Source organism: Helianthus annuus, chromosome 11 (genome assembly GCF_002127325.2).
Source record: "Helianthus annuus cultivar XRQ/B chromosome 11, HanXRQr2.0-SUNRISE, whole genome shotgun sequence".
NCBI classification, from domain to species: domain Eukaryota; kingdom Viridiplantae; phylum Streptophyta; class Magnoliopsida; order Asterales; family Asteraceae; genus Helianthus; species Helianthus annuus.
The window spans coordinates 88,189,784-88,212,737 of NC_035443.2; the positions used below are offsets into that span (position 1 = coordinate 88,189,784).

The following is a 22,954-nucleotide window of genomic DNA, read 5'->3' on the forward strand; positions in this document are numbered from 1 at the left end:
GCTGCCTAGTAACATAAAACTTGTTTTTAACTTACTTTTTACACATTCAATCAACCTAAAAACTTATTTTTGGGACACATTGAAGAAAATGTGTAATTTAAGTGTGGGGGGATGCTAAAACCTTGAATCTTGCAAGTCCTAATAACAAGCCTTACACAAAATTCTACTGGAAGAGTAGCTAATTTGTGCCCCGCCTTGTCCCGAGGTATCCTAGTCATATCCGAATGTCCGAAAGCAAATATGTCAGGGTTTCTTTTTATCAATTGTTTCAAATTGTTTTTGGTCTTGGAAGATAAAGTATCCCCGATTGTTACCGTCTGTTCGGGATGGCGTGTGCTTAGAAGCCATCTTTCTGGGTCGATTGCTCCGGTGGGGCCTTGGCAGCATCTTTTGGTGTCTAAAACCTCGTCTACCTTGTCTCGGTGGACGGTGGCTATTCCCCTCGGTGTGGGGAATTTCAAACCCTCGTGCCATGGACACTATGGCGTCTAGTTTTCCCAAGGTGTATCTTCCAATGATGACATTGTGGTATGATTCAGCACGAACAACAAGGAAGGTAAGAAGTATGGTCCTTTCACGAGGGGCTGGCCCGAAAGTTACTGGGAAAGTAATTTGGCCGATTGGGTCCACTTTCTCTCCGTTGAATCCCTTTATAGGAGCGTGCACTGGTTCTAGCAGCTTTTTGTCTTCGGGTTGCATCCTGTTGTAACAATGTGAGTCAATGTCCGTATATTATATCTTCTGAGCTTCCCGTGTCGACTAGTATTCTTCTCATGTTGTAGTCGCCCACCGTGGCTGATATGATGAGGGGGTCAGTGGTGAGGGTTAAGTCCTCAACACGTGGTTTGACCATCATAGTTGCCAACATCCAGGGGTCGAGTGTGGAGAAACTCCGTTTTACTCCCTTCCCTTTTATCGGCGTACACCATGTTTAATTCCCACTGTCTTTTGCCCGGCCCTTTATCAGTGTCATCCTTGGTGGGGGGCGGGCCTTGCTTTATATCACGAACAAGGTGAGCCAGCTTCCCGGTTTTCACATAGTATTCGATTTGCTTCTTTAGTTGGTAGTAGTCATTAGTTTCATGGCCATTGCCCTTGTGATACTCACAATACTTGCTTATATCTCTGTTGGGTGAATCCTTCAGCGGCTTTGGAGGGTTGAGTTTTAAGTTTTCGGAAGCAAGGATCTCTGCAGGTGTTTTACTCAGGTTAGGGTAGTCGGACCTCGGTCTTGAAGGTGGTTCGTTTCTTGAAAAAGAGCTTCTGAACCTATCGTACCGTGATTCCGATCGGTCGTTCTTTTGGAAACTATCCCCTCTGCTTTTACCTTTAGCGTTCCGTTGTTCCCTGTCCTCCTGGTTCTTATGTGCTTCCTTTTTCCTATTCGCGGCGTGACTTGCAGCTACTGTTTTCTCTTGGGTTACGTATACCTTGGCAATTCTTAAGATCTCGTCTATTGTAGAGGGTACACCATCCCTTCCATACAACTTTCTAAATAATTTGTCGTCATTTACCCCCTGTAGAAAAGCGCCACAACCAGGTCGTTGCTAATTCCTGGGATCGCCAGGCTTTCTTTATTGAATCTGACTATAAACTTCCACCGTTTCGTTTTCTCGTCGACGGATGTGGAGGAGTTTGTTTCTATCTTTTGTATGGCATCTCTGTTGACTGAACTATAACTGAAACTTGGATACGAGATCCTCAAAGCTGTAAATTTCCCCAACAGGTAGGCCGTCCCACCAAACGCGCGTTACCCCTACCAACATCTGAACGAACATCTTACACCAGAGGGGCATTGACCAGCATACTTGATATACGTTCAATTATACATGTTTTTATACCCCAAAACACTTCTGTTTTAAGCATTTTTACCGAAAACACGACGGTTAGGTACCAAAATCGGTACTTTTATACTTTCAGGTCTAAAACAGAGTATAATGGGAAAATCTGGTGAAAACGGACAAAATCTGATGCATTTCTGATGAAAATGGACAAAATCTGTTGGACTGCCAGGTGTGGCACGACCGTGCCACCGGCGGCACTACCGTGCCGCTGCTACGATCTCAGAAGCACTACTAGTGCAACCAGGAGTGCCACCTGTTTCTCGGGCCGCACTACCGTGCCACCCGCGGCACTATCGTGCCATTGCCAAATCAAGTCTTCTGACCAACATCTCTGAGGAGTGGCACTACCGTGCCACCAATGGCACTACCATGCCGATCTGCTGACCCAAGCAATTTGTCCACTAGTCCACTTGGCTGACTCGGGATCGCTGAAACTGACGTCACCCGACAACATCTGACTGCACGACCGTGCCAAATCCGCACGGCCGTGCCAATCTTGAAATCGCCTATAAATAGCAGCATTCGCTACTGGTTCAAGAGTTGGGTTTTTTTTCTCCATGTTTCTGGGCGATTTCTGGGTTCCGAAGCAGTCCTGATCAGACCTATTTGAAGCTTAAAGATCGAGTGGAAGCATAACCGATCCAACCCATCAATTCCTTGCTTGTTTATGGTTCGATTCCTTGTTCTTGAACATGTATTCTGATCATTTTGCAAGTTATGAGCTGATGTTAGTTTATGTTTAATGTAGTATTATGTAATAGTAGTTATAAAATTGTTTCTTGAATAATCTTTATGTTGTAATCTTGTTTGTGTGAAACTTTAGTACTTTTTCATGTTTGAATCTTCATGATTATATAATGAATGTTTCATTGATGTTGAGTTCCTGATTATGTTTGATTATCTTGTATAATGAATCTGTGGTTAGTGGGATGGTAACTATTTCTTGATTAATCACTTATTTGTAGACTTTGTTTACACCATGAAACCAGACCAGGGTATTGGTTTTATACAAGATATATCTTATTTTGATTAGGAATACTTTCTTGCACGTAAGGGTTCTAACGAATTATATGGTGTTGATTGCATGTTCTTAGATGCGGTTTATGATCCTTGTTTAGTAGTTTTGGTCTGAAATTGCTGACATGGTAGATTTGTGCTAAGACGTGTAAAAGTGAAATTGTTTGTTATATGATCTACATAATTGCTTATCCTCGTGGCTATATTGTGACCATCGGTATTGCTTTCTTTGATAAGTGAGGTTAGGAATCCAGACCCGGTAAATAACCTATCTTTAAAGGTTCGCATGAATGAATATCAATAGCTCGCTAATGAATGATTTTAGGTGGTTAACGTGTGACCATCACGTTAACTTTCCGAAGAATCATAATGCTAGAAATCCAGACCCGGTAACTAGCTGTCTCGAAATTGGAAAATTGATTAAGTGCTTTTGTGACATATCTGATAGATAACATGTTTAGGTTGTTTGTGAAACAAGATAGTAGTATATTTATCTTCTAGTTGTAATTTAGATAGCTTAGTTAAACTACCATTCACTTATCTTTTTATCTGGTAATCTAATAATAAAGATTTAGTACATTATAACGCCCGTGTTCCATGGATCGATATCTGGCTTTTACCAATACTTTGCTGCATATATGACGGGATACACTTGTCCTTTGTTGTGTGTGTTTTAATGTTAAGGTATAAACCATTTTTATAAATATAAAACGCACTTCGTTACATGTGAAGATACTGTAAATAAATATGTGTGTTCGCATGCACGTCAAGTTTTTGGCGCCGTTGTCGGGGACACGGCGAAATTAATGGAACAATCCAAGTCATTATTCTACCGGTGTACAAACTGTCAATAACTGTTAATATCTGTAAATTTTTGTATTTATTTATTTTCTTTTACCTAACTGTTTAACTAACTTTTGTTTTCTTTAATTTACTAACTTGTAATTTACTAACTTTTGACTAACTTTTCTTTTCTGTTTTACTAACCACTAACCAACTAACTTTACTAACTCACTAACTTACTATCTTTTTATTTATTGTTCAACTAACAATTTATTTATTTATTTATTTACTTAATTCAGTTATGTGTTCGGAATCGAACCGTGTACTGGCAAGTATTTAATTCAGTATTTTAATTTCAGTAATTTCATTTCTGTACTTCATTCATTTATTTATTTCAGTTCAGTATTTCTAATTCAGTATTTTATTATTAACGTTCAGTTATTTTATTTATTTATTTATTTATTTATTTATTTATTTATTTCTGTCTGTTTAAATTTCTGATCATTCATTTAATTAGTGTACTCATTTGTTTATTTATTTACTTCATAAAAATAAAATATAACTTTCTGATAAAACCATCAGTTTTTCTGATAAATTCCAATGAATTTAACGATTTTCTGATGGATTCTGATAAACCCATTAGATGTTCTAAAAACAATAGTTTTCAATTCTGATGAATTTACCAGATTTTCTGGTATTTCTGATGGATTTATCAGAAATTCTGATGGAACGAAAATTTCATCAGATCTTATCAGAATTTTATCAGATATATCAGATTTTCTGATATATATAAAAAACAGCTCTCGGATGTAAATATGTAAACAAACCAGTAAATATTTGTTAAATAATCTGTGTATATATGTATATTAGATTTTGGTATTGTTATTATTATTTATTTCATATATATATATATATATATATATATATATATATATATATATATATATATATATATTATGTTCTTTTTTCTGTATAATGCGTTCCTTTTTATGTGCAGGCTAATGTCCACGCCCCCTGCACCCGTCAACGCTGAGCTAGCCAACGAACCAGAAAATAACTTAAGAAGAAGTAGGCGGCTTCGCGAGAGATCACTTGTTGTTGCACAAAGGATTGCGGCCGCAATCGACGAACCAGTGATTCTTTCCGATAGCGAGAGTTCAGAGGACGACACAGGAAGCATTATTGCAGAAGACGACCAGCCTCTGAATGAGACCGACCGTCCAGGAGGAGAGGGCTTGCTACCAAGCATTGCCCGACCTGCTATAGCAGCACCGAGTTTTGAAATCAAATCTAGTATTATTAACATGTTGCAAAATTCTGTGCAGTTTGATGGGAAGGATCACGAAGATCCAGGTCGGCACATCGCATCATTTCTCGAGGTGTGCTCGACTTTCAAAATTAGAGACGTTTCTGAAGACGCAATCCGTTTGCGACTCTTTCCATTTTCTTTGCGAGACAAAGCACGATCTTGGCTTTTGTCACTTCCAGCAGGTTCCATCACGACTTGGAACGAGATGGCCGATCTTTTTATGCAAAAATATTTTCCGTCGGAAAAGACAGCTAAGCTCAAGAACCATATCATGACATTCAAACAGGACGAAGGAGAATCTCTACACGCAGCTTGGGAGAGGTTCAAGGATCTTTTGATCGATGTTCCACATCATGGGTTGTCCAAAAGGCAACTTGTGTTGAACTTCTACCAAGGACTCGACTACGACTCACAAGAACGTTTAGATGTATATGCAGGAGGCGATCTTAGAACAAAAACACCCAATGAAGCCTATGCAATCATAGAAAAAGCTACCTTGAAGTCAAGTTCTCGTCACGGTGGAGTGCGAAACAAAGCATCATCTATTCCTGGAGTTCATCAAGTGGATACATATACGGCTCTAGCAGCACAAATTGGAGCTTTGGCAGCAAGATTTGATCAAGCTCAGAACGTTTCGCAGGTACAATCATCATGTGGGCTGTGTGGAGTGTCACACGAGCCAGGTACATGTGAGCAAGGTATTATGTTTACAGGCCATGAAGAGGTGGACTATTTGGGCAATCAAATTAGGCCCCAAAATAACCCCTATAGCAATACGTATAATCCGGGTTGGAGGAATCATCCAAACTTTGGGTGGAAAGCTAATTCCATTAACCAAAACCCACTCGGATATGCTCAACGCGCTCCCGCACCACAACAGTCTCAGGGGCAATCCTTTCAGCCCCATGGGCAATCTTTTTAGCCATCAGGGCAAACTTTTCAACCACATTACAATAATTTAGGTTCAGGAAGCACTTCCCAGCCTCAAACCTCTCAAACCAACTCAAAACTAGAAGAGATGATGGCGCAGCTGTTAAACAACTCCAACAATGCCAATCAAATATCTGAAAAGCTATACAAGCAGCATGAGGAGCGTTTCATGGCTCAGGAAGGGGAAATGCGGAGCCAGAAGGCTTCAATTCAAACCATTGAGAATCAAGTCGGCCAATTGGCCAAAATGTTGTCTGAAAGACCCTAAGGTAGTCTTTCAGGTAACACAGAACCAAACCCAAGAGGGCACGTTAATGCAGTAATGACGAGGAGTGGTAAAGCCACGGGACCTGACAAATCGAACTCACCACCGATCACTTATACGGTCCAAACTGACGCTTCAGACGAGGTGCACGCTAGGCGAGTCCCAGCAAGTACAGCACAGTTTCAGGAGCCAGTTAAAGATTTCATTCCTCCTGTCCCATATCCGAGCAGATTGAAGAAGCAAAAGAACGATGAACAACATGGTAAGTTTTTAGAAATGTTTAAACAATTACACATAAACATACCATTTGTTGACGCGTTGGCTCAAATGCCTAAATACGCAAGGTTCTTAAAAGACATCCTCACAAACAAACAGAAGCTCGAAAGCTTGTCTTGTGTGTTGATGAATGAAAACTGTTCAGCCCTTCTCCAAAACCGTCTACCTGAAAAGATGGGAGATCCGGGCAGTTTTACTCTTCCCTGTCTCATTGGCAGCATGTCTGTCAGTCACGCATTAGCCGATTTAGGAGCTAGCATAAACCTTATGCCGTATAAGGTCTTTGCTAAATTAGATCTGGGTGAACCTTCACCCACTAGAATGAGCATTCGACTTGCAGATCGTTCAATCAAATATCCCCGTGGGTTCGTTGAAAACATGCTTGTTAAAATCGATAAATTTGTTTTTCCCGTGGATTTTGTTATTTTAGATATAAACGAAGATTCAAAAGTGCCATTAATACTTGGACATCCGTTCCTCAATACTGTAAGGACGATCGTTGATGTGGCAGCTGGCCAAATCACACTCTGAGTAAATGACGAGCACGTGACTTTTGATATTAAAAGATCAATGCAACATCCGCAAAGTCACGATGACATGCTTTACTATGTCGACATTGTCGATACTTGTGTAAGCTCTCATTTCAAAGGCACGATTGAAGAAATTGATATAGACACGCCTCTTTTGTGTGAGAACCAAAACGACATTTCAAAGGAGCAGCCAGTCTGCCAAATCGATGATGATGGTTCTGAAGGTCCTGATCCATTTGTGGAGATTGACCGTGAAGATGAAGAAAAGTCCAAACCATCGGTTGAAGACCCACCGTCGTTGGAGTTAAAACAACTCCCACCGCATCTCGAATATGCATATCTAGACAAGGAGTGTCACTGACCGGTTATCATTTCAGCATCCTTAACAAAAGAGGAAAAGAGACAGCTACTCGAAGTCCTAAAGCTCCATAAAAAGGCCATGGCATGGAAGATTATGGATATAAAAGGCATCAATCCTTCTTTTTGTATGCATAAGATTCTCATGGAAGACAATTACAAGCCTAGTGCACAACATCAAAGGCGATTGAATCCTAACATGCAAAACGTGGTGAAGAAAGAAATAATTAAGTTGTTAGATGCAGGGCTGATTTATCCTATATCTGATTCTGTTTGGGTAAGTCCAGTGCAAGTAGTACCCAAGAAAGGTGGTATTACTGTAGTTCCAAACGATAGGAATGAACTTATTCCTACCCGTACCGTCACCGGATGGCGAGTTTGCATCGATTATCGCAAACTCAACGATGCCACCCGTAAGGACCACTTCCCGCTTTCGTTCATCGACCAGATGTTGGAACGTCTGTCGGGGAAGTCATTTTCTGTTTTCTGGATGGGTTCTCTGGATATTTTCAAATTCCTATCGTTCCTGAAGACCAGGAGAAGACTACTTTCACATGTCCTTTCAGCACATTCGCCTACCGGCGTATGCCTTTTGGGCTATGTAATGCACCAGCCACATTTCAGTGCTGCATGGTAGCTATTTTCCATGACATGATTGAAGACTCCATGGAAGTATTCATGGATGATTTCTCTGTTTTCGGTAATTCTTTTGATCAATGTCTTAGAAATCTGAAAAGAATGTTAATGAGATGTGAGGAAACTAATCTTGTGCTTAACTGGGAGAAATGCCACTTCATGGTGAAGGAAGGGGTAGTTCTCGGACACAAAATCTCTGAAGCCGGGTTGGAAGTTGATCCAGCAAAAGTGGATATCATTTCTAAACTTCCTCCCCCAACCTCGGTCAGAGCAATTAGAAGTTTCCTGGGTCATGCAGGGTTCTATAGGCGATTCATAAGAGACTTTTCAAAAATCGCAAGACCTATGACCCGTTTGTTAGAAAAAGATGCTCCATTTGTATTTTCAGACGAATGCATGAAAGCATTCAAGCAACTTAAACAAAGGCTTATCGAAGCACCTATTTTAGTTGCACCCGACTGGGCGTTGCCATTTGAGATAATGTGCGATGCTAGTGATTACGCAATAGGAGCAGTCTTAGGACAACGAAGGGAGAAGCATTTTCATCCTATTTACTATGCCAGCAAAACTCTACATGAGCTCAGGAAAATTACATGACTACTGAAAAAGAGCTTTTGGCAGTAGTATATGCTTTTGACAAATTCAGGTCGTACCTTGTGTTGTCCAAAACAATTGTGTATACTGATCATGCAGCAATCAAATACCTTTTTAGCAAACAGGACGCAAAACCGCGTCTTATCAGATGGATCTTTTTACTTCAAGAATTCGATATTGAAATCCAAGACAAAAAGGGAGCTTTGAATGTTGCAGCTGACCATCTCTCGAGACTTGAGCATGGCAATTCAGAAGATTCGTTGGGGGAACCAATAAATGACAATTTCCCCCACGAATTTCTGCTAAGTATCGAGATGAATAACGAATCACCTTGGTTCGCCGACTTTGCAAACTACGTCGCATGTGGAATCCTTATCAAAGGATTGTCATATCAGCAAAAGAGGAAGTTCTTTGCAGATTTGAAGTATTACATTTGGGATGAACCATACTTGTTTAGAATCGGAGCCGATCAAGTGATCCGAAGATGTGTGTTTGGAGAAGAGGCATCTAGTATTCTGCGCCACTGTCATGAGGGGCCAACCGGAGGTCATCATGGAGCAAACTACACCGCAAAGAAAGTGTTAGACTCTGGATTTTACTGGCCCACAATTTTTCGAGATACACATGAATGGGTTAGAGCGTGTGATGCTTGTCAAAGGGCAACGAATATCTCCGCACGCAATGAAATGCCTCAGCATCCAATGCAAGTCTGTGAAGTCTTTGATATATGGGGTATCGACTTCATGGGACCATTTCCGGCCTCACGAGGTAACAAGTACATCCTTGTTGCTGTAGACTATGTCTCAAAATGGGCCAAAGCTCAAGCTTTGCCTACAAACGATGCTAGGGTAGTCGTGAGGTTCTTAAAAAGTTTATTCGCCCGATTTGGTGCTCCAAAAGCACTAATCAGTGACCAAGGAACGCATTTTTGTAATGCGCAATTAGAACGAGCCTTGTCCCGTTATGGAGTTCATCACAGATTGGCTACGCCATATCATCCTCAAACGAGCGGGCAAGTTGAGGTCACAAATCAGGGTTTGAAAAGAATCCTTGAGCGGTCCATTAATAATAACCGCAAGGATTGGTCAGACAAGCTAGATGACGCTCTGTGGGCTTTTAGAACATCATTCAAGACACCTATCGGTACCACACCCTTTAGGTTGGTTTACGGGAAAGCCTGTCATCTACCTGTCGAGCTAGAACACAGGGCATTCTGGGCCTTGAAGACGGCAAATATGGATTTAAAAAGCGGAGGTGAAGCCCGTTTTATGCAAATCCACGAGCTTGAAGAGCTAAGAAACCATGCCTATGAAAGTTCTAGCAGGTACAAGGAACAAGTCAAGAGATTTCATGACAAGAGGTTGAGAGACCATAAGGATCTCCGAATAGGGGATCTTGTCCTATTATATAACTCAAGGCTGCGTTTATTCCCTGGGAAGCTAAACTCCCGATGGATGGGTCCATACAAAGTTAAAGAAATATTTCCATACGGGGCCGTAACTATCGAGGATCCAAACGGGACAAGTTTCGAAGTCAACGGTTATCGTTTAAAACTTTACATCAACGGACCAGTTGACCCGGTGGAGGAAATTCTTGAACTCCACATCCCGCACACTTAAAACAAGTGTGGGGAGAATGAGTCGAGCTATCGACTCGCTGACAAATTTAGGGAGCGTGTTTTACACGCTAAAGGTAATTTTGTATATATTAGTTTTTAATATTTAGTTCGTAATTCATTCATCTTTCAGTTTTAAACGTAGGTACATACGACCTTAATCCATAATTTTTAGATTTTTGAAGTTGAATAATTGTTATAATATATGAAATAGTGCAAAAATGGAAATTTTTGATGAAAATTCGGAGTTATAAGCATACTGTGAAAAATTACATAAAAAGGCCCAGGTGTTGCACGGTCATGCCAATTCGGCACGGTAGTGCAACCCTTAGTCAAAACTGATCAGTAACTCGGACATAGGACAATCATCGGATCGCACTACCGTGCGACCGTTGCACTACCTTGTTACCCGATAACACAGAGCGACCCAGGCCAGCGATCCGGAATGGCACGACCGTGCCAAATCCGCACGACCATGCGACCTGAAAACCGAACAGTAAAACCCAGGGTATTTAAACGAATCTGCAGTAAAAATACTTCATTTTTCCGAAACCCTAAGCGCCGCACGGGAGTTCCTGGTCGCCCAAACCCGAAAATCACCTAATTTTTGCCTAGATTTCGCTTCAATCATCCTCCAACGTATGTTTCCTACTTATTTTGTGAATTAAACTTAGTTTCTGATGTAGATCTGACACTTGAACCAAGAAATTTTGGGGTTTTCTTCATAAATGTCAAATAAACCCTAGTTCTTGGGTGATTAGTGTTAAATTTGTAGTTCTGATGCTTGATTCGAAGTTTGTTAACTGATTACTAGTCAAATTCTGAAAAGTACATGTTAAAATCAGTAAAATAAACTATGTTTGGGTAAAAGTTGCTGTCGCACGGTCACGGCATGACAGTGCCGGTTAAAAATCAAGCACAAATCACCGATTCAGAGCTGCGACGCCGAGTCGCACGACAGTGCCAATTTGGCACGGTGGTGCGACATCGATTACCGATAACATGCTATTTAGCGATCAGGACATGGCACGGCAGTGCCAAAGTGGCACGACCGTGCGACTGACGAAACAGTAACAGAAGCTTGAAAACAGCCTGTTCCGGTGGCAGCAATGAAATTTTTATGTTATGCTCTTATTTGATTGTATTCCTATGTGCAGATGAATCACAGATTCCTCCAGTTCAGTGAGAACAAAGCGAAAGAACAGCCGTGTATTGTCAGACTAGAAGCATTATGGAATAGACGGGGACAAATTGGTGAACCAAGAAGGATCAACTGGGACACTCTGACAGCCCTGAACCAAGAAGATAGGCTATCTAACATGATGTCACATCCGATGTCAAGGTTGTTCAACATTGCACGACCCATTTATCTTGAACTAACGTTGGAATTCTTTGCTTTATACACTTATGAAAAGCCAAGAAGCGAGAATCCAGATTTCAAAAACAGAGAGACAATACAGTTCAGGTTGGGGAAAAAGTGGCACAAATGGTCAGTTGCTAAACTTGGAAGAAGATTGGGGATATACTCATCCGAAGACATCGATTCAGAACTTTTCACCAATATCTACAAGTTTGCTAATGATCAACAACGGGCCAACTTTTGGGCACAAGTGGCAGTTGGACCACCCTACGAAGCTAGGAAAGCTAAAGCTTCACGACTACGAGACCCGCTTCTGAGGGTCCTTCATCAGGTCATGAGTCACACCATCTGTGGACGCATGGACAGTGCAGGAAACTGTCCCACTCCAGATCTTCTTTTCATATATTCCTTAGTGACTGGAGTACATGTCAATCTCGCAGCTAGAATGGCTGAATTCTTTATACACAGCGCGGGAAGAACCACAAGCAGTGAAATCCATGGTGGTGAATATGTGACTCAGTTGGCATACAACTTGGGTATTATGACAGATGATGTAGTCAACAGACTTCACATGGTTCACGCAGGAGGAGATATGGATATGAGATCTTTACGAGCAATGGGGTTGGTAGTAGATACAGATAATGGCCCGCGACTGAGGGGTCTAAATGGGGAAATATGGGATCCACTACCGTTACCACCACAGAATGAAGACGTCAACATGGCAGAGATCGAGCCACCACCACATAATCAGCCACAACATGGGGAGCATGAGCACCAGCATCAGTATCAGCACCAACAAAACTGGCCTCCAGGTATACCTTCCTACCCTGAGTTGTACCATCAGTTCCAACATATGCAGGTTTCTCAAGATGCTATCAGCGCAACTCAAGACGCTATGAGAGCCGACCAGTTAGCTATACGGGCATCTCAGCAGACCATGCGGGAGGAAGTGTATGCAGGATTTTCCTACATCTTTGGAGGGCTAGAAAGTGTGTACCCAGGCCATTTCGGCAACCCTCCACAGTTTCCATTTGGAGACACAGGTACCTATGGGGCGGGTTCATCAGGAACACGCCACCATGATGGTGACGATGATGAGGAGTAGGAGGAGGTAGGGTGAAACAGTTCAGAAACTTATGTTATGTTATTTTTATTTCAGTACTTTGTTTGGGATAGTTTTACTTTATGCCTGTTTTAAGTACTTTAGTGTTTGCTTTGTTTAATAACGGATCTGGTTGAATTATCTAACATTTTGAACAATGGTAATGTTGGCTATTCTAGCGAGTGACATAATTGGCAGATTTGTAAAGAAATGCACACAGAGTTGAGACGACTTCAAACAAAAAGTCTACTCAAACAAGTGAACTCCAACTCTGAGGGAGTACATCTTTCCCTTTTCACATTATTAGTTTAGCTCTTCATAATTGCTTAACTAATATATATTTCACATTGGGGACAATGTGAAGTTCAAGTGTGGGGAAGGGTTTAAAAGATTTTAAACTTTGTTTGTCCTTAATTGTTCTCATTTATGTATATATTTTCGAAAAATAAAACAAAAATGGTCAATTTATGTTCTTTAGGAAGTGTCAAATTTGATAAAAATCGACAAGTCAAATTCATGGTTGAAAAAGATAACTAAAAAGCAGTGATAAAAACGAAAGACTTGCATGATTAGCTTTATATTTATACCCATTCCTTCTGTTTACGTGAGCATATTTTTGAGCCTTTGCAACTTTCTTGTCAAATGCTTCTTTGTTTTTTCGGAAAAATGAGTGAGCCGGATGTCTTATGTGAATTCGAACTTGTCACTTATATACTTCTCAAAACCATGAATACGTGAAATTACATAGAAATGATAGAGGCAATTAGGATAACCCCTTTGTTAGCCTTTTTCTTTGTTTATATCCCGCACCCAACACTATGCATTAGTTCGCCATGTTGATCCTGTTTTCTGTATTTTTCATACCCAAATGTTAAACCTACTTACCCAAAAATAACCTTTTCTTATTCACCTTTATTTTTGTTAAAAATGTTGCCATAAGATAGAATTCATGTTTGAAAAAAAAAAACCCTGTTTGTCAAAACTCTCTAAAGAAATTAAGGAAAGACTATCAAGGAAGAAAAATAGAGAGTTGGCACACAAAAAGAATAAACTCTGAAGGCCTACACAAGTAGCTTAGCAACGTGTTCAGAATAATAGAAAATAAAGCACCAAGTTTATGGCTAAAGTTTTAACCTTTCTTGCTACTTTCAAATACCCATTCCATACCCTTAACCTTAGCCTATCATTACAACCCATCAAAGACCTCTTGATTTATGTTTTTCTCATATTAATTGGTGAAGATTAGATCTTTTGACAAGCTTATGATATTGCATGATTCATTAACTAGGCATCGAGTGTTCAACATACACATTATATGTATGATTCAGAAAAATAACCGAGTGTGTGTGAACATTGTGAGAAATATAAGGGTTCGCATGCTAAAGTCATTCGAAAGTTGAACTATTGCTTTATAATTATCCTTTCATACATTTAACAAAGCTTGTTTGTTTTAAATCTTTGATGATGACTTTTTGAAAACCAAATTGACCACCAAACAAATTAGTAACTTTGTAAAATATTCAGATTTGATTCCGTATTTTATTTTAAGTTTGCTTGAGGACGAGCAAAGTTCAAGTGTGGGGATGTTTGATATACGTTAAATTATACATGTTTTTATACCCCAAAACACTTCCGTTTTAAGCATTTTTACTGAAAACACGACGGTTAGGTACCAAAATCGGTACTTTTATACTTTCAGGTCTTAAACAGAGTATAATGGGAAAATCTGGTGAAAACGGACAAAATCTGATGCATTTCTGATGAAAATGGACAAAATCTGATGAACTGCCAGGTGTGGCACGACCGTGCCGGTGCCGCTGCTACGATCTCGGAAGCACTACTAGTGCAACCAGGAGTGCCAACTGTTTCTCGGGCCACACTACCGTGCCACCCGCGGCAATACCGTGCCATTGCCAAATCAAGTCTTCTGACCAACATCTCTGAGGAGTGGCACTACCGTGCCGATCTGCTGACCCAAGCAACTTGTCCACTAGTCCACTTGGCTGACTCGGGATCGCTGAAACTGACGTCACCCGACAACATTTGACCGCACGACCGTGCCAAATCCGCACGGCCGTGCCAATCTTGAAATCGCCTATAAATAGCAGCATTCGCTACTGGTTCAAGAGTTAGGTTTTTTTTCTCCATGTTTCTGGGCGATTTCTGGGTTCCGAAGCAGTCCTGATCAGACCTATTTGAAGCTTAAAGATCGAGTGGAAGCATAACCGATCCAACCCATCAATTCCTTGCTTGTTTGTGGTTCGAATCCTTGTTCTTGAACATGTATTCTGATCATTTTGCAAGTTATGAGCTGATGTTAGTTTATGTTTAATGTAGTATTATGTAATAGTAGTTATAAAATTGTTTCTTGAATAATCTTTCTGTTGTAATCTTGTTTGTGTGAAACTTTAGTACTTTTTCATGTTTGAATCTTCATGATTATATAATGAATGTTTCATTGATGTTGAGTTCCTGATTATGTTTGATTATCTTGTATAATGAATCTGTGGTTAGTGGGATGGTAACTATTTCTTGAGCTGCTGGAGCCTGGGATGTTGTAGGGATTGGTTGAGTGCTCGTACGTTCACTAGGCGTAAGACGAGGCCTTGAAGTGTTTCCCCTGTTGTAAACAGGCTCCGCCATAGGCAGGGCCTGACCATATGTCTGTTGTGGGGTAGGGAATGACCACCAAGGTGGCATGAAGGCCGCATATGATGACTGTTGTGTGTAACTCTGTGCTGTCATCTGGGGAGAGTAAGCTTGATTAGGATATGATGGCATATACCCGTAAAGGGGTGAATAGTAGTAGCCCGGAAAATAAGACTGGTTCTGGGGCATGATCGGGGCATTCATAACTCCGGTCGGCATGACCACCGGCTGATGGGGTGGTGTCGATAGTGTCGCTGTGAGTGCTGTCGAATACAATGGCAGCATGGAGTAGGTGAGAGGCGGCTGATAGTACTGAGCCATATTCATCTGCTGGGTAACGTTTCCTTGGGCCGCGGACGTAATCATTGGCCTGGTGTTGTGACGTATGGTCTGTGTAGTTGTGGACGATACTGGAGCAGAAGTGGCGGAGGTTGCCGCAGTTGACACCGCCTGTCTTGGTTGCTGAAGAAACACTGGATAAATGATCGGAATCAAATAATCCAGGGGGTTAGGTTCTGCATAAAAGGGTTGGTTTCTTCTCGCTTGGTTCAGGGCAATGGATCTTCTCTTCTTCTCGATAGCTGCAAAACAGACATCGTCAGACTCGCCACGGGGAGAATGGGGTTCTCTCTGTGACCACCCTCCGGCGTGAGAATAAGTATCGGTATATGAAGAAGAAGAAGAAGTATAAGTGAAGTGAATGTAACTTGAAGCTTGTACCTGAATTACTCCTCTATTTATAGCCGAAGTTTGGGCGGGAAAACCTGTTATTGAAATATTGACGGAATGTGCTGACTCCGTAAACGGTTATTTTTCCCTCCGTTAATTCTCTTAATCTGACGTGAAAGCACACGGATCGCGATTTTGATCAACGGCTGGGGTATTGCCACGTGGAAAGTGGGCAAGTGGAGATTTCTCTTTAATTCCATGCCATCACCGTGACTTCAAGAGAGCCCAGGATGATGACACGTGGCCAGACGGTTATAACCATCTGGTGGTGCACGATTGAGTCTTCTAGAAGATTACAGTCGTAATCCAGTGTGACTCCTTATCGTGTGGTATCAGTCAAGTAAATAAGATCCAAGTATGGGTATTATTTAAGCGGAAGTGCTTGCTGGGATTTTTATCCCTGTTTATTATGGAGAGAGGTGCAAGGATACATTAGTTCTCCTTTGGCGCGCAGGTGTTGCTTGCTGCTTTTCTTCTAAGTTCTCTTTGTAGGACCAGTGCGCGACCGCACAAGGTCTAAAAAGGGTTAAAAGATGAGGTTATGGTATGGTCTCAAGTACTCGAAGCGAGGTTTTTGGGAACTTGCCCCTTCAAGTCCCCCAGTCTAGTGTTGCTCTTATGCAAATAAGTGGAGCACCGAACTATTAGAGAGAATTGCTTTTTGCTGTAGAATTTTTGGCGCGAAAATGGAGAATCTTCTAGAAGAAGATACTCTTGCTTATTGATTTTTTGAGAAAATCGTGATTCGGAAAAGATGGAAATCTTTTGGGGGAAGAGATTTATATCTTTTCTTTATTCTTAACTGTTGTTACCTTGGGCGAAGAGTTTTTTGTAATGATGAGCTGACGACTGCTTACGTCATTATGAAAATACAAGTTGTATTGCCTCTTCGTCTTCGAACTGAACTGTAGCTCTAGGAAAGTACAGTCGTTTGTGTCAGACGGTTTTAAATGTGATATGACGTTTGCAGTGGCAGCGCCGTTTCTGAGTCAACTAATTAGATACTTAATCATCACAACCCTTCTTTCAATGTTAACGCCCTCTTTCTCTGGCCTATATATCCTTTTAGAGTGTGTAGATATTTTCCAATTTGGGGAAAAAATGAGGAATAGGCGACGGATCCGATGGCGAAGAATTTCTGAAGTCTTGAAGACTTTCGAAGCTGCCGATGCTTTGCTTCTTCTCTCTGGCTTGGTGGTTGACCCTTCCACCGGTGATGGAGGTGTCCATGGTGTCATTCTTCCTGATTTTTCAAGGGACCGACTCATTTCCGATCTTGTAAATGATAATAATGGAGGAGTTACTAGATTGTCAGCTCATATCGTAACTCGATCTTTTCCGGCTGACCGGAGGGGGAGTTCTTCAATTGTCTACCAGCGGCGTCACCATGCTTTCCCGGCTGAAGCTCCGACTGGTGAGAATGCTGTCGTTGCTGCCGGGGAGGATGCTAACCCTTGGATTGTTGATCCTCACCCTTTGTCTGAGTATGGTGAAGTTCTTCATACTCCGTTTGCTATGTTAGATATGCTTTCCTAGTTTGCTTATTTTGTAACTAATATTTTTGAAGAAACACTACTGTGTTTTTTGTAAATGACTTGTTAAAGTGCTTTTGTTGCACTAGTAACATTTTGATGTAATGTTGTGCATATTTACTTTGATAGTTTATAAGTTGTGTTTGGATTACAATATGTTGCATATGCATAATTACTTTGTTTAGGTAGAGCGAATGAGAACGGTATTGCGCTCATGTGTGAACGTAGGTCTAAAATGTGCGCGAGGTTGTGCTTATTTAGACCGTTCATGAGGCGTACAATGTTTACCATATTGTTTTCGCGTATACCAAAAGAATTATATGCAATTTGTAACAAACAGTAAAATGGGAAAGGATAACTGTTGCATTAATAGGGCGCAGAGCCAATAATACAAAGTAAAATAGAAAAATACATTGCCTGTATAAGTCTGACTTTTTGGGATAGCTTGGCTATATGTAACACCTACGTAGCTGCTGCGTGTTCCAGGTGCGAGGAACAGCTGTTCTGTCGATTCTTTTGAGGGTGTATGCCCCTTTGCCTAGGACCTCGTTGATAATGTACGGTCCTTCCCATTTCGGTGCTAACTTGCCCAGCTTTTCCGCATTGGAAGCTTCATTGTCGCGTAAGACGAAGTCCCCTGGAACGAATGTACACACGCGTACGCGTGCGTTGTAGTACTTTTCAAGTTTGGATTTTTACCTTGCTTCTGTGATGGCGGCGTTCTCACGCCTTTCTTCGAGGAGGTCTAAATCCATTCTTCGTTCTTTTTCATTATTTTGCTTCTCCATGGCAAGCATGCGTGGCGATGGAAGGCCAATTTCGGCTGGGATTGCCGCCTCTGATCCGTAAACAAGACTAAATGGGGTTTCTCCCGTACTGGTTTTTGGCATGGTACAGTGAGCCCATAAGATGCTAGGGAGCTCATCGACCCATCCTCTGCGCGTTGTCCCCAGTCTCGCCTTTATGCCATCAACTATTTGTTTGTTGACACTTTCGACCTGCCCATTTGCCTGTGGGTGTGCCACAGAGGCAAAGTTGTGTTCAATCTTCATTTCCTTGAACCACTTCTGGAGATCTTCCGAGGCAAAGTTAGTGCCGTTGTTGGAAATTATGCGCAGCGGTAATCCGAATCTGCATATAATATGTTCCCTGATGTGTGTAAAATGCAACATATAAATTACATCAAATGAGGCATAAAACTAACCCTTTTTAAGTACTAATGTTGGAAAAAGAGTGTTTTTGTCTTCCTTTTGTATTTTCAGGATTAAATGAGCTCAAATTCACAAAAGAAGCAAAAAGACAGCTAAATCTAACATAAATACAAGAAAAGGAACATAAGTGGATTGCCCGACCCCTCAACAGCATCCTCCCAAGCAAAATAGAGAAGGCAGAAGACTGAACACGCCCGGTGCTCAGCCAGCACGGGGCCGTGCCCAAGAAGCAGCAGAAAAGACAAAACTATAGAAGCTTCTATCGCCCACCACGGGGCCGTGCCCAGTGAACACGGGGGCATGGCGAAAGTACAGCAGGCGCATTAATTGTAATTGCGAATTACAATTAATGAAGAGAGAGAGTGTCAGACAGGCACGGGGCCGTGTCCAGCGGACACGGGGCCGTGCCCAGCCTTCTGTTTAGCCTATAAATAGGAGTGCTTGGTTTCATTGCAACTCATCCCTTGGCACACCACCTCTCTCACACTTCATCCACCACCCACCACCATCACAACACCATCATCCACCACCATCATCCATTGTCCATCATAGAGTGTGTGAGTCGTCTCGGGATCCAAGATTGATCGTAAGAGTTCTTGACAATCAAGGCCATGTTTGCCTAAGTCTCTTACATCACTTGGTGAAGACAAGTGTTTAGTATAATACTTTTTATTTTTAATCTTGTGCACTTTTTATTTGGTTTTGTATTAATGACTTTAATAACTAGTTGCTTATGTTGAAGGTGATCTTTCCTTATCGTTTGTCCGTGGTGTCTTGGCATTATTTTACTGTCTATATAAAATAAAAGATTTTCACCATTCATATCTCCACGGTCTAGATGGAGGTATGTTGGCTACCTGGTCGGGGGTTAAGGGAACGGTTTGGTAAGGGTCTTGCCCTTGTTCAGCGTTTAGAGGTCCTGCAAGGGACCTGGGTCAAATTTAGTAGGATCTCCTTCGATACCCATAGGTATTGGATGGCGGGGATCCAAACTCTTTGACCCCCTCATAAGTTAACTACTATTAATACTATAACCCGGCTATTTAGGACTGTATCCCTGCTGACTCAGACTACTTAGTCGAGGGTAACGTCACCTCCAAAAGAGGGGCCTACCATAATTTGCATTAATAACTTAATTCATTATCTTTCAATAATCCGACCCTTTAGGATTGTATCCTTGCTGACTCAAACTACTGGGTTGAGGGTAACGTCGCCTTCAAAAGAGGGGCCTACTACAATAACTAAGATAATCTCTTAAACAAGTGCAAAAGTGCGCAAATAATCAAAGGTTATACTAATACACGAGTCGGATCCAAGTGATTCATCTTGTCTATCTGTTTTTATTTTTATTTTATTTTTCAGCATTTAGTTAGTTTTTATTTTCTTAGTTTAAAAATCTTTTCTAACATTTTTTATTTGATTAGACGTTGAGGATAAACCGGTACTAAAAGCTATTGTGTCCTTGGACGACCTCGGTATCTTACCAACACTATACTACGTCCACGATGGGTGCACATGCCCATATGTGTGTTTAGTGTTAGTAAATATCATGTTTTATAAATTTAAAACTTGGCTAAAAGTGTAAAAAAGGGCTTAAATATACATCTAAAATATATTACACCTAACGCACATCAAGTTTTTGTCGCCGTTGCCGGGGACACAAGGATTTTAAGAAAGTTAGGAATCAACGGCCTAATCATATTTTTATTTTTCTTTAATTTTGTTTAGGATTTTCTTAGTTTTTCAGCTTCTGCAGAGCTCAGCACGGGCCGTGCCTGGTCGGACACGGGCCGTGCCCAGCATTATTACTGGCAGTTTTTTAGTTTTCCAAGTTACAGAAGGCTGACCACGGGGTCGTGTCGGTGCAACACGGGGCCGTGTCCAACTCTCCAGTAACTGGGATCTGGAAAACAATCACTGTAACTCCGACCACGGGCCGTGTTCACTGAGCACGGGGCCGTGGTGAACCTTCTGACCAGCATTCTTTTTTGTTTTAATTGCAGGACTTGGAACCAGACGCCACCCCTACGTAGTGTATGAGCTCCAGTTCTAATAAGGACATTAAAGAACCTCTAGAAGAACCCGAACGCTTTCTCAGAAAAAGACTAAAAGCCAAAAACCAAGAGAAGGTTTCGGGAAATCCACTTCTAATGGCGGATCAACGTACTCTCATGGATTATCTACGACCCACCGTAGGTAACCTCGGCGCCGCTATCAATGCACCGAATGTTGAAGCCAATAACTTCGAACTTCGGCCGCATTTGATACAAATGCTCCAAAACTCCGCAACCTTCCATGGGCTTGCGGACGAGGATCCCCATCTACATATTACTAATTTCCTAGTAATATGTGATACCTTTCGGATCAATGGAGCATCAAATGACGCCATCCGCCTTCGAATGTTTCCTTTCTCACTAAAAGACCGAGCAAAAGCTTGGCTTAACGCCCTCCCAGCTGGATCGGTAAACACTTGGGATGAACTAGCCCAAAAATTTCTATATAAGTATTTCCCTCCCGCTAAAACGGCTAAATTAATGACTGAAATTAATACATATTCACAAGAGGACGGGGAATCCTTATATGAAACTTGGGAAAGGTTCAAGGAACTATTGCGAAAGTGTCCACATCACGGCCTTGCGATATGGCAACAAGTATCCACTTTCTATAATGGGTTGTTGCCACACACAAGGCAGACACTTGACTCTAGCTCCGGGGGACTTTTAGGTAATCGCCGCCCGCATGAAATATATAACCAAATTGAGGAAATTGCTCAAACCAATTTCCAGTGGCACACTCCCCGAGGCAATAAATCTATTGCCCCGGGCGCCCATAAGGTTGATGAAAACACTTCTTTACAAGCCCAAATCGAGGCCCTTTCTTCAAAAATAAAAAAATTGGAAATGACAAAAACGGTCTCGGTTATGGCTTGTGAAGGGTGTGGTGGGCCACATGAAAATTGGAGTTGTATGAAAGAAACGGACGAACAACAAGAGTCGGTAAGCTACATTGACAATAGACCTAGGCCGTCGGGTCCTCCAACGGGCACTTACAACCAAGGATGGCGGAATCATCCTAACCTTGGTTGGAGAGAACCCGACAATAGTAGTAACCAACAAAACCAACGAACAAACTTTCAACAACCAAGAAATGAGTCACAAAATTTCACTCAACAATAAGGTGGACGAGAAAGGCTTGAAGATACTGTATCTCGCCTCATCTCCGACACTGAAAAGAAAAACTCGGAAAGATTTCTACAATTAGAATCAAATTTTAGAAATCAACAAGCTAGTATTCAAAACATAGAAAAACAATTAAATCAACTAGCCCAAAATTTTTCCGAGAGACCACCAGGCGCATTACCAAGTAATACCGAAACAAACCCAAAAGCGCAAGTTCATCTCATCACGTTACGAAACCGCACCGTGGGGCCTGCAGAAGCACCACCGCCGACAGAGGAGACTACACCACCACCTCTGCAAGAAAAGGACTCCCCTCCATCGTCAGAGCCTATCAAAGCTCCTCGAGTTCCGTACCCCGGTAGGTTAATTTGTCAAAAGACCAATGAGCGATTCGCAAAATTCGAAAGTCTACTAAAACAATTGCATGTTAACATTCCTTTTATTGATGTCCTAACCCAAATGCCTAAATATTCTAAGTTCATGAGGGACTTCCTCACTCATAAAAGGAAAATTGAAACGTTGCAATTAGTTAACTTAGGCGAAGAATGCTCCGCCCTCGTACTCAACAAACTCCCCCAAAAGAAAATCGATCCCGGAAGCTTCACAATTCCTTGCTCGATCGGGGACTCCCCCGTTCGTAATGCTCTAGCCGACCTGGGGCTAGCATTAACCTCATGCCCTCATCAATGTTCAAAAGACTCGACCTAGGAACAACGAGTCCTACAAAAATGAGCATACAACTTGCTGATCGGTCCATCAAATTCCCACAAGGTGTCATCGAAAATGTCCTAGTAAAAGTGAACAAATTTGTCTACCCGGCCGACTTTGTTATACTTGACATGGAAGAAGACACCGAAGTCCCCCTCATACTTGGGAGACCATTTCTAGCCACTGCACAAGCAGTAGTAGACATGAATAACGGAACGCTCACCTTAAGGTACGGAGATGATGAAGCAACGTTCGGGGTTGGGAAGAGAATAGAGGACGATGATCCGGTAAACTACATGAAGGTTATTGATTCGAGTTTGGATGCTGC

At 41.6% G+C, this 22,954-nt stretch overlaps 2 protein-coding genes and 2 non-coding genes across 4 annotated transcripts; 1 reads left to right on the plus strand and 3 right to left on the minus strand.

Moving 5' to 3' along the window:
* Window positions 1-5,206: 5,206 nt before the first annotated feature.
* On the minus strand, window positions 5,207-5,313 carry LOC118484420. Its single transcript, XR_004873531.1, has one exon. It is a non-coding gene; the product is annotated as a small nucleolar RNA R71 (small nucleolar RNA).
* Window positions 5,314-6,205: 892 nt separating this feature from the next.
* Window positions 6,206-6,955, plus strand: LOC110888302. The gene has a single exon (XM_022135833.1). The coding sequence runs from the start codon at window positions 6,206-6,208 to the stop codon at window positions 6,953-6,955; it is 750 nt and encodes a 249-aa protein (XP_021991525.1).
* An 11,268-nt stretch (window positions 6,956-18,223) lies between these two features.
* Window positions 18,224-18,580, minus strand: LOC110888301. The gene has a single exon (XM_022135832.1). The coding sequence runs from the start codon at window positions 18,578-18,580 to the stop codon at window positions 18,224-18,226; it is 357 nt and encodes a 118-aa protein (XP_021991524.1).
* Window positions 18,581-21,267: 2,687 nt separating this feature from the next.
* On the minus strand, window positions 21,268-21,374 carry LOC118484488. Its single transcript, XR_004873599.1, has one exon. It is a non-coding gene; the product is annotated as a small nucleolar RNA R71 (small nucleolar RNA).
* Window positions 21,375-22,954: the final 1,580 nt, after the last annotated feature.

Excerpts from the sequence above, each read along its gene's own strand:
- LOC110888302 (XM_022135833.1), top strand. The coding sequence starts at position 6,206 with ATGACGAGGAGTGGTAAAGCCACGGGACCTGACAAATCGAACTCACCA.
- LOC110888301 (XM_022135832.1), bottom strand. The coding sequence starts at position 18,580 with ATGAAGATTGAACACAACTTTGCCTCTGTGGCACACCCACAGGCAAAT.